Below are 12670 nucleotides of genomic sequence, written 5' to 3'. Positions count from 1 at the left end.
TTTGTATTGGACATTGTATTTGGGTACTGCCTAACTCCTTGGGCGCCCAATAGCTTTAATTCTCTAGTGGCACAAAAGCTAAAGCGTGCTAATTGTAAATTGGACTATTTTTTGAGCTTGAAGATGAATAATATATAAAATACATGCTTTGTGGAGCGCTCACACAAGGCATGGGGGAAAATTGTACCCAAGTAGTCTCTTACTTCATGTCGTGCAAGTTTTCTTCCTTGTTTTTGGTGCAAAAGTAGAGTTCTTTTGTTCTTGGGGACCTTCCGATGCTCACTACGCGAGCATACTGCATCTGATTTGTGCACCATTATTTCCAAATCTTACATCAATAAGTGTATTAAATTATTTGTAGTTAGTTAAGTAATTTTTATTTGTGGTAAGATAGCATGTGGCCCTTGTATTACTAATCCACATGTGTGGGGGTGATGATTTGTATATTAATTAAGGCAACAAAAGTGAGTAGAGCATCATCCACATTCAAGGAAACAGATTGAGATGCGTTCTGAGCAAAATGATGATTTGATTTATTATTAGATGATTTAGATGCATATGCACAATGGGCTTGAGCCTTATGCCTAATTGGACGATCCTTGGAATGATGCCAACAATCTTTGGATGCATGACTCGACCTATTACAAATGCAGCACTAGGGTATAGTAATGCTACAATTGGGTTTTGAAGATCGTGGCCTAAAGTTCTTACGTGATGGTGTGAGGAAACATGGCAATAATTTCTATTAGATATCACTTTGGGATGCACGTACAGGGCTAATGTATTTGACATAGGTTGTGAGTATTGATTGGCTTGCTGCATATAACTTTCTTATAAAGCTAATGGAATGAGAATGGGTACTAATAAGGTTGCATGGTTTGATTGGGTTCAGGTAAAGGATTGCCAAGATGGTGGAAGGGCAGCAAGAAGAAGTATTGCTTGGACACTGGGGGGGAAGATCCATCCCCGAGAGTAGGACATCCTTCATTTTTAAGTGCCAAGTTTGCCAATTGATTTTGGCTCATATGTATCACATAATTGCTTCCAAATGGAATGTGAAGTGGTTTGCATGCGAACAGATTGCTTTTAGGCATTATCCATGTGAAAAAGAAGTTTGAGGCCAATAGTGAAGTCCTGCTCATTCCACAACATGACTTCATCAACCAATGTGGAATCTGTCTAATCACAACAAGGTGTACTTCCATCAAAAATATGGATGAGTTTCTATTTTTGTAGGATGATCTCCATCGTCATGCACCATGGGTGATTATTCTAGTCATTGGGTTCACATTGGTGTCCATGCCTACACCATGGTGATATTCGTGAATGAAAAACAATTTGAAGAATGATGTATACAACTTTGTCTAATTCAAATCATCAATGGTGCTCATTTTAAAGGGCCGTGACAAAACGAATCTAACACAAGCAATTGACGCAATTGAAAAATAACTTTGTAAATTCAAAATAGACATATTGATTGGCAAAACATCAACTGAGAGCCCAAAGGACACATCCTCGTCTTATGCAAATAAACATTGTACTAAGGAAAGTAAACATTTGCCACCTTTGTGTGTATTCTCATGAGAGAGAGACGGTGTTGGATTAACTACACAAGGGGTAAAATGTAAGCATGCCATGTTAGCACTCCCGCCTCCAAGTGGAGAAAAGTGGTAATTAGAAAACTCGATGAAAGGGACAAAGGCAAAAGGAGAAAGAGGAAAAGAGAAGTAGTATCTATCACGTGTTGTAATAAGCTTCATTTTTACTTTAGTAGAGGTGTTTTCTCTCTACCCAAGGTTGAAAATCTTACAAGTTACCAGCGTAAGAAGAACCCTTGATTGTAGGGGCTATGCTTTTGAAAGGAAAAAGGAACAAAGGGGTTAACTGACGTCGGAGTAAACTAATGCGAGTGTGAGAACGGCAAGAGCGTCCTTACCTTCGTTATATTCAAGGTAAATGTAACGTGGTTGAGGCCTCGATTGCTCAGAAGGGTTGGTTGTCCTTTTGTGATCAGGAAGCCTTCAGGCGGAACACATGGAGCCTTTTAGGTGCTCAAAATAAGCCCAGCCCCAGGCGTTGTGCCGGATTAAAACTTAACAGCGATCTTACTCGGAACGGCGCTATCCCCACAGCTGAATACTGTCTTGAGGTAATTTCCCTGTACGATATAGTACACGACTCCTGTGATATGTGTATACATTGTTTAATTCGGGTTTATTTTAAGGATAAACAACTCATGTGGCAAACTATGCTGAATAAAACAATACCGCATGTGGATAGGTTAGATATAATCAACAGCAATCAAGTGCTGCAATGGCGCCGGCCAAGGCGGATGATCCGAGGCAGGGCGCGATAGTCTGGAAGGGGCACGCGGAGGCGCTGAGGAAGGCGGTGGAGCTGCTGACCGGGCACGGGCTGCCAGCTGGGCTGCTGCCATTGGAGGAGGTGAAGGAGCTGGGGCACGTGGCGAAGACGGGGTACATGTGGGTGAGCCAGGGGAAGAAGGTAGAGCACGAATTCAAGTTGGCGGGGAAGCTGGTGAGCTACGACACGGAGATCACGGGCTTCATCTCGCAGCACAAGATCAAGAAGCTGAAAGGGGTGAAGGCCAAGGAGCTCATGTTGTGGCCTCCCGTCGGGGAGATCAGCGTCGATCATGACCCGCCATCGGGTAAGATCCACTTCAAGAGCTTCGCTGGCATCACCAAGACCTTCCCCGTCGCGGCGTTCGCCGCCGGCCAGTAGTGAGCTGTTATCCGTGGCCACCAATTAATAAGCAAAAGATCGGTATGTATGGTGCCCTTGCATAGGCATTCAAGGAAGCCCATCCCTTTTTTCTATGTTTTCGAACCATACAGGAGAGATCAAAGATTGGGGAGGATCACATGCAGGTCGTTTCTGTACTGCCCTTCCAATCTTCTAATGAACCCGTTCACAGTGGAGGAGGCCCCTAAGTACTAGCATAGCGATGTTATACAGTTTCTGAGAGCATGGACAATGGCATAAGCAAGGTTGTCCCGTCCGATTAAGCCCTCACAATCCAAGCTTGTAACCCTTGCGCTTGCTTAGCTCGAGCGTCATCTTCCCCGCCATCTTGTAGCTCACTGCCCTTGCAAGGCAAACCGATAATAACCGTTATTACTACAGGTATCTAATCGATTGATAATGCCATTGGTCATTGCGTATTGTTCTCTTCCCTCAAACTAGCAATGCAAAATGTCAAAACTCCCACAAGAACCATAAAATTGTGAAGGGAAAGTCTCATGGCAATAACCTAAGGAACCACTGATAAGCTTTGCGCATTGTCTTTTCTTTTCATCGGGCTTTCCATCGTGGCCTTCGTTACTTAGGAATAGAAATAATACCCTTCGTTGTGCTACCACAAGCCTTAAATATTTTCCAACATGTATCAATGCCAATTTGAAAGCCAATGTGTGTCCTCCGTTAACCTAGCTTGCATTACCAAATGGTCAGTTTAAAAATAGTGACAAATATTTACTCAATAAGATAGGCTCATTGGTCACAAAAGAGTTTTGAGTGAAGATGGAATACAAGTAGCAAAGGGATGGGAATGGTACGTGAGAATGGCAATGGGATAGGCATTGGAAAAAGCATAGCTTGCAAGCATGATCTAGCTCTCTTATGATGTTGTGCTATACAAGCTCAATGTAATGGGACATTAGATACACTCTTATTCCTTCAGGAGCTTTGATACACGAGAATCAAGCAACTACCTCTCACACAATTTCTTGCACTCAAATGCAAGCATTCATTTATAGTGAGTGACATGGCCTACCTTTAAATCCATGAAGAATGTGCTTTGCACACTCCACGGTCCAAGTGTGCTCCTTTGATTCTCTGCAACCCTCTATAACCTCTTTGTCCCTCACCCTCATTCTCTCACTCTCTATCATTCATGTCTCTCACTCTCACCGTCACCCACTCTCTCACAATGAAAGTAGGAAGGAAAATGCACAAAGTTTGCACACACATGGATAGCTTGTTCTATTCATTCTCATCTTTCTTATACATGATTTCTAGGGTTAGGGTCTCTTCATCCCTCTTGGATATCCAGTCCACTCTTGGGCCTTAAGACTAGTTATTTCTCATTGCTTGCTTTTTCTATGATGAGAATGAACTAGAACCTTTCTAGTTTTTCCACAGAGCCTATGTTATCATTACAATTGGCACATGATCATGCTCGACTTGTGGATTTAGATAATAAACCAATATTATTATTGCAATCATTTGGCAATTCAAATATGCATGTGCTTCATGCACATTAAATTGTTGATAATAATCCGAATACTATTTTTGAAAACTTAGGCTCCTTCTCATGCTCCCTTCCACCTTGCATACCATGTACTTCTTGCCATTGCCATTATCCCCCTCCTAGAGAGTGCAAGTCCCATGGTAATCTCCATTGTAGGAGGTGGCATGCTTCAGGGTACATCGAAGATGTACATGCTAGGGGCCACTGTGTATTGTCCTTTAAGGATTCTTTCAAACTATTGATGGCATAGAAGTTTCTGGTTATAAGGTAAGTTGTTAGAGTGGTGGTAGGTGTCTTGGTTGTCGAAGGTGGTGGTATTCTTGAGATTTATAGGATGTAAGATATGAAATCAAGCAGTTTCATGGGCAAAATGTATTAGCCTATCTATGGGTATATGTAGACAAAATGTTTTTTCATGGGGCTCCTCAGTATTCATAGAGTTCGGTCTTTTTGTACATGCATTGCAAGAATGATTGGGTGAATTGTATCGAAGAGATGTTGATTAAATTGCCTTTAAGAAGGCTCTCATAAAGGAGTTTTTTCTCGAATATAGGCATAGTTAGATGGAAGAAGTTTATAGATTGGGTGGAAAAACCTAACAATGGTCTTGTTGCTACAATCTTGTTGTGTGAATTTGAAAATTTGAAAGCTACTATGCTCACTTGGATATGGATGACTAGTAGTCATTGGAAAGTCAAAAAGTTGAGTTATTCTTGAAAGTTGTTGACCCTATGTTGCAAGAGAAATTAACTAATTAGCTAAAAGATGAAACCTCAGTAACTCGATTGAAACTTGACAAGACACATGTCATAGATACTATAAATATGATTGTAAAGTGAGAAACAATGAGATTAAGGTTGTGAAGAGGGTCTACACCTACAGTTTCTATGAAAAGTCTTGAAATGATAGCAAATCCATCTATATCTATGGTTGAGCAACCCCTTATCCCTACTCGTCCTACCCAAAAAGATGTAAAGATGAATTGATGAAAAGATTGCACAATGATGGGTTGAATGAGACAATATCTTAAGAGCCAAGCCTTCATGATCTGAGTGGTGTAGGGCATTAATTTACTACAGAAACATTGAAAGAGATGAAGGTTGAATATAATTGGTTTCTCTTGCCAAAGAAAAAATAGATTATTTTATACATATGTTAGCAAAGCATGGAAAGGCTTTTGTAATTCATCTTGTTGAAATTGGCTACGTGGATTTGACTATTGTGGCTTCAGTGGTGGTTTTTACAATGCTACATATTATGTGGAATCTTAAACCAATTCATGTACCTCGAGCATACTTGCCTAAGTTGATGGACTTCTTAAATGAGAATAAGAATGAGGTGTTGGATGACCACATAACTGATTGTGAGAAGAGTTTGACTTAGTTATAGAAAGTGCATCTCAATCTATTGAGAGTAAAAAATGTCTCTTTGGTGTTGAGGAGGTACTGATTGTAGAGCATATGAATGGCCCCTATGGTTGAGAGCCTTCACCATTTTAGGATTGATGGGATTAGTAAAATCTAGGAGGTATGCTCCAATATATCAAAAGTTGAAAGGTTATTGGGTGCATGTGTCTCCTATTTGATATGGATCCCTCATTTCAAGCATGTGGCTAAAAGCCTTTATCAACCTTATTAAGGAAGGGGTAAAAATTTCATTGGGGAAGGCAACATAAGAAGGCTATTCATAAGCTAAAGAAGTTGTTGAATTCTGCACCAACCTTGATTATTTGAATGGAAGGCCTATCATCCTCATTTTCAATACAAGCCCTATTGGTATTGAATGGGCAGTGAGATAAGATAATGTTGAAGGGAATAGATATGCTATTAAATTTAGAGCAAAGGTACCAAAGGAGAGGGAACATATATATTCACAAGTAAAGAGAGAGCTTTGGGAAGTGGTTACAACTCTTAAATGTAATAGAGAGGAGATAGATTGTCTACCGAGTTTGGGTATGATAACCAATTATGCTACTCTTGATAATGCCATGTTTCATTGTATAGCTTATATAGAGTTACTAAACCCTAATTTACAACATATTGCAGGGAGGAACAACCAAATGGTTGTTGTGTTATCAAGATCACACTATGAAGATGAAAATGGCATGATGGAAGAGGGTGAAGAGGACTTCTTAATAAAAATTATAAAATTATAGCAAGTTCTAATTATATAACTATTGTATATGCAAGTATATATGTCTTAAATGCTAGTATAATTGGCACTAGAATAGTAATAGATCCAATAAGTACAATAGGTACACTATCTAGGAATGTTATTGTTGCAGGTAATTCAATAAAAAAGAAGGATTTTTCAACCATTGGAGAAGTAGATATAGCAAGAACAAAACATTATAGGTGTTATTTCGGCTATGGCGGTACTTTTGGAAGAGGAATATGAAGGGGAATGGCTGAGAATAGACCAATGCCTCAACACTCTCTAAGAGTGAAGAATGGTTAGGAGACGAGTTCAAGAGGATCAAGAGAATGACATATGGTTTCTTCTTGAAGGATGGATATTTATGGAAGCATGCTAAGAAGAACATACGAGCTCCACTACCATTTCTTGGAGATCGAGACACATAGGTACATGTTATATGGGAGTTCTACAAAAGCTTGTAGACTAGTCATAGAGGTGTACATGGCACCTTTTAAGAAAATTAAAGAAAGATATTGATGGTAGCGGATGTATGTAGACATTTATCACTTGGTGGAATCTTGTGCTACTTGTAAGATGTATTCATCAGTGAGGCATCAAGATGTGTTGTGGTCAATTTATCTGTTGTCTCTTCATTCTAAATGGGTAGTGGATTATGTTACTATGCCTACAAGTTCATGGAAGATGTAGTACATTGTGCTTGCATGTGAAGTCTTGACGAATCAAGTAGAAGGGAAAGCACTTAGGACAAAGACTACTCAGGTTGCATGTACATTTCTATAATTAGAGGAGATTGGGGTGTGTTGACAAAATTTCAGTAGATAGAGGTAAATTGGATACAAATCAAGAACGAGGTTTTTTCTCTCATGGGGAGATAAAGTTGGGGCTCTTACTTCAACCTGTAATCTACAAAGAAATGGTAAGACTAAACATGGACATCTAAATATCATTAAGGCCTTGGCCAATTCACGTGGAGGAAATATAAAAGACTAGCAATGGCTACTCCCATATGCTTCATGGGATGATCAAATAACTTATTGTATTGTCACTAGATGTATGTTGACTTAATTAATGTATGGTTAGGAACCCATCATGCCAATAGAAGAGATGGCTATTACATGGAGTGTGACACCTTTGGAAGAGGGGTTGAATAGAGAGGAGTTGCTTATTTTACACATAAGGCAATTGGAAAGAAGGCCTAAAGACATTAGGAAAACAGTGGAGAAGTTAAAGGTAGCCATGACTTCAGAATAAGAAACGATTTGATAAGAAACATTCTCGTGCTGCTACATGAACAGAGTGTGAAAAACTCTAGAGTGCATTGTCATTCAGCTTTCTTATTGATCTAGAAAGTCAATGCCATATTAGTCATTAGTGTCAATGTCTATAGTATGGATGGTTCAAAAATACTAAATGTTTGGATAATTTTAGCTATTTTAGATATTTTGGATATTATTTCTTGTAGATATCCTAAAAAGCTATAGAAAACTTCTAAAATAGGGTGACATGCAAAAAGAAAGTTGCTTTTAGCCAATTTTGAAAAAGCTCATGCAAAAAAGAAGGGTTCACAAAATCGCGCGATGCACGATTGCAGTTGATAGGCAACAAATAACACTCTGAACTGGGAGAAAAAGAAGTGATTTGGAAGAGTTTGACCAAATATCCTAGAGTTTTACCCCCCTTTCGAAGCGAATGGAACCATCAGATTTGCGGTCTGAGCAATAGAGAAGAAGCTAGTGTTTGATGCATCTTTTGGTCTACAAGGGAGCTCCACGAGATCTAATGCTTGGAGATTACTTCTAAGTAGTGCCAGACATGGAATTTGTTTATTTTCTTAGATTCTATCAATACACAATGCTTTGATTTATTGTGCCTTGTATTTATATTGTGTACCTCTTGGCTATTCTTTTTCTTCTCTTCTATCTACTATTCTCTACTTCCTTCTATCTTAGATTCCCGATGGATTCGACCTTTTGACTAAAACCCCTCCAACATTGGTGAGCCCGATGTGAAAGGTTTTAAGAAGGAAAGACAAGATGGGACAATCTTTAAACATAATTTCTAGTGACGTTTTGCAGCAAATAGTGCAAAATATGAATATGATTATGCAGGTACAACAAGAACAATAGGTGATGTAGGCATCTGCTCAAACAAAAATTGTTGTTATGAATGCTCTGCAAGTAGTAGAGCATGATATGAAGTTGTTTAATGATAGGAATGTATCTACATATTATTTGCATACCTATTCTCAAAAGATGTTCTTTGGGATTGCTCAACTTGCATGGAGCCAGTATTTTGTACGGGTCGCTGTACATGAATTAAAAGCCTGAGTTACTAAATTATACATGTAGGATGCTAACTGGGTAGCTTTCAAGAAAACACTCACGGAATAATTTTACATTGAAGACACTAGTTTGATTACCCACAAGACTTTCTAGGAATGGATTCTACAACCCAATAAGGGTCTTGTAGCTACATAGTTATTAAGAGAATTTGAAAGTAAGTTTGAGTAGTTAGATCTTGTAGAATAGCAAGCTCTTCCAAGTTAGAAATTTTAATTTTTTCTACAAGCAGCAGATCCTGAGCTTCAAGAGAAGCTTGATGATTTGCTAGAGGATCAGACTATAGAGACAGGTCTTAAAATAGAGTGGAGGACATGTTAAGGAAGTTGCAATTGTATTGGTGAAAAAGCATAGAACAAGAGAAAGATTGCATATATATAGCTTGCCCATTGTTATAGGAAAAAGAGTTGATATATCCTGTAAGCCACCTACTTCTATGGCTAACCCTATGGCTTTACCTATTGTTCTCATTGTTAGAGAAGATGTATTAGATGAATTGGTCAAAGGCGTATAGGATCTTTAGTTGAAGGTCACAAAATTGGATAAGAAAGGACACGAGGAAAGGGAATGGAAAATAGCCCCTAAACTAGGGAAAAGATGTATGTGGCGTGATAGTTTGCAGCATGAAAGGAATGATTGTGCTGCTGATCAAGAGGCCTTGGCAAGATAGCTCATCTTTTGGAGAGATGGCAAGATCCATGGACAAGAAATGAGATTGCCTCTTCCTTTGAATTTTGGAAAGGAAGGTATGTACAAGTTGTTCTAAGACTTGGCTGTCTAAAATGCTTATGCAACTGTACATGCTTTTACTTTTGGTCTACAATTGGATATAATGCCTAGCCAAGTGATGGTTGGTTTGAAGGCTGCAATATGGACACATGCTTTGTATGCACTGAAAAGAGGGAAGTTACTTATAGCGAAATATCTCGTGTAGGGCAAGACATTCGTGACATAATTGGCTGAGAATCACCGATAGATGCATATTCAGTATATGCATATTTAGCAAAGGTGCAAAATATGGATATACTTGTGGAAGAGAAATGAAAGAGAGATGAAGATAATGTAGGGACATCTAAGAGAGTGATAAGAACAAATGTGGATCAGCCTAAAGCTACAAATCAGCCACCTCTAGAGCATGTTATGGAAGAAGTCAGTTAGGAGAAAAAACAAAATAGCAAACAAGAGGGAAAAAAGAAGAGCAGGCAACCATGATGTAAGCTACAATCTGATATTGAGATAGCCATGGATCTTAAGAAGGTTCTTAAAAAATAGATTTTTAACAGTTAGGTGGAATTCACCTTGGGAGAGGTGCTTGGCATTGCCAAGTGAAAATTTTATAACAAAATCATTCACATAATTAAGAGGAAGCCTCAGTTTCTTGGTGATACCACTAGTGCATTGCTACAATTTGAAGAGAAAACTAGTTTGTTGGACATTCGGGCTGAATATGAGCATGATGTAAGTACTGGTTTATCTATATAGAATGCTACTAATCAGTGAACAATATGTGGAAAAGAGAAAAAAGTGATTGAAAATGCATTGTCTTGTAGCAATATGCATGGTGAAGTAAGGCAGATGTAACATTACACAAAAAATCATTGGGCCAGGGCTACCACTGAAACGGTAGTGAAAATAGGGGAGCGTCAAACTCCTTATATTGCTTTGCTTGACCACGAGTCCGAGATTAATATCATTGATTGTTGATTGTATGAGAATGGTGCATATGAGGTCTACAAATAATTCTTCAAGGGAGCTCTATGCTACATGTCCTAATGTAAAAGTTACAATTGGTGATGTACAAGAATAGAAACACTTCTTTGTGTAATATAATTTCTCATATGCAGTGATTTTGGGATAGCCCTATATTACAAGAGTACGTATGAAAACAAAAGTGCTTGATGATGACTTTTCTTATGCAAGAGTCAAAAGCAAGGATGGGAGAAAAGTAGTTCAATTTATTACCTTTTTTGTTAATCATCTTAGGAATCGAGATATGCTTCGAGAGTCTCCTTTGCCTCCAAATGCAAGGGAATTAAAAGACCTAGATTTTCATTAAGCATTGTTGTAATGCAAGGCTACAATACTAATGCTCAAAGGATGTACTTACCTCTTGATGGAATGAAGCATGTATTTACTGTTGGTTTTTCTCAATGTACAGCAAACAGTTCATATTGGCTTAAGCTTATGGAAGCTATGTGCAAGGCTCAATGCATATCTGTGAAATTGGTTACTAAGGAACTCACACTACAAGGATATAGGCGAATAGCGACGGTAATTTTTTATGCAAATTAGTGGCATCACTATAGTGATATCAGTCAGACAAAACAAGTGGGCCGAGACCCGAGCGTGGCATTTTGCACAAAACACTGAAAGAGGGAGCAAAAGAGAGAGCGAACTACATCATGCGTTTGAAAGGGAGAGGGACAGAAATAGAGAAAGAGGGAGAAGGAGAGCTTCTCACCGCCACCGCTACTGTTCGCGAAGAAGAGGAGGAAGTGCATGAAGGGTGAAGAGGAGCCGCTGAATCCATCCTCGGGCCTTTGTAGTGAGTGCATTGCTCCCTCTTGGTTTGTTTTTTTTTTAAATGATGTGTATTGAGGGAGAAAGAGAGGAAATGAGAGAGGGGGAGGAAGAGAGAAAAAGAAAGAATGAATGAAAGAGAGAGGGAATAAACATGGAACATAATAAAGAAAGAGAAAAAGAGAGAGAGAGGAGAAGGAATGGATAAACAACAAAGAGACGCTAAGATCTTGTTCTTTAATTTAATCTTTTCTTGCTTGTAGTAGTACTAGTAGTAGTAGTAGAAGAGAGAGAGAGAGAGAAAGAGATGTTTTGTTAAAGGTGCACCTTGGGTGTGTTCGACACTTCGAGAAGGCGAGTAGTAGTAGTAGTAGTAGTAGTAGTAGTGGAGTAGTAGTAGTAGTGGTAGTGGTGGTGGTGGTGGTGGTGGTAGTAGTAGTAGTAGAGAGAGAGAGAGAGAGAGAAGAGAGAGAGAGAGGTTTTGTTAAAGGTGCACCTGTGTGTTCGACATTTCAGGAAGGCAAGTACTAGTAGTAGTAGTAGTGGTAGTAGTAGAAAGAGATAGAGAGAGATTTTGTTAAAGGTGCACCTTGGGTGTGTTCGATGCTTCGGGAATGCAAGTACTAGTAGTAGTAGTATGTATTCGATGCTTCAAGAAGGTGAGTACTAGTAGTAGTGGTGGTAGTAGTAGAGAGAGAGAGAGGTTTTGTTAAAGGTACATCTTTGATGTGTTTGACACTTCAAGAAGGTGAGTATTAGTGGTGGTGGTGGTGGTGGTTGTGGTGGTGGTGGTGGTGGTGGTGGTGGTGGTGGTGGTGGTGGTGGTGGTGGTAGTAGTAGTAGTAGTAGTGGTAGTGGTAGTGGTAGTAGTAGTAGTAGTAGTATAGTTAACGGTGTACCTTAGGTGTGTTTGATGCTTCGGGAAGGTGCGGAAGGCCTGTGTCTCTAGGCCCGGTAATGCGAAAGAGAGATTGGACTTGGAGGTGAAGGAATGGTTTTATTGACATGCTTTGTGCTACCTCCTCCTACGCTCTACATATCGAGTCGTACACAAAGGAAAAAAAGTGCTAAGGTCTAGTGCAATACCACGAGATGGGGAACACTCTGACATAGGGTAGCTAGTCCCTCGCCCCCATGCATAGCATATTATACTTTACATATTGTAGGCCCATCCGTAGGTGGTTGGAGACATTACATACGTTAATTTTGTTGAGTTATAAGAGAAGAAATCCCTTCTCAAATAATTTAAGAAAGAAAAAAATAATAATAACAAAAATAAATTATTTTTCGTAACGTAAACCAAATGGAAAACGATGAAGGCCGTGATGTTCAAGATTACAAAGCGTATCTTAATCAGTGTGTCCCATGTCCTTGCTCTCAA

At 39.2% G+C, this 12670-nt stretch overlaps 1 protein-coding gene across 1 annotated transcript; it reads left to right on the top strand.

The window, feature by feature from the left end:
• Positions 1-2039: 2039 nt before the first annotated feature.
• LOC148032593 (uncharacterized) lies at positions 2040-3129 on the top strand. Its single transcript, XM_087684130.1, has 2 exons — positions 2040-2149; positions 2281-3129. Exon 2 carries the CDS (start codon positions 2314-2316, stop codon positions 2743-2745), a length of 432 nt encoding a protein of 143 aa, XP_087540256.1. The 5' UTR covers positions 2040-2149; positions 2281-2313; the 3' UTR covers positions 2746-3129.
• Positions 3130-12670: the final 9541 nt, after the last annotated feature.

This window comes from Lygodium microphyllum, chromosome 8, assembly GCF_053477565.2.
Source record: "Lygodium microphyllum isolate KBCC chromosome 8, Lygodium_microphyllum_v1.1.10, whole genome shotgun sequence".
In the NCBI taxonomy this organism is placed as follows: domain Eukaryota; kingdom Viridiplantae; phylum Streptophyta; class Polypodiopsida; order Schizaeales; family Lygodiaceae; genus Lygodium; species Lygodium microphyllum.
The sequence above is the reverse complement of the archived record's forward strand: the minus strand, read 5'-3'. Positions and strand labels throughout refer to the sequence as shown.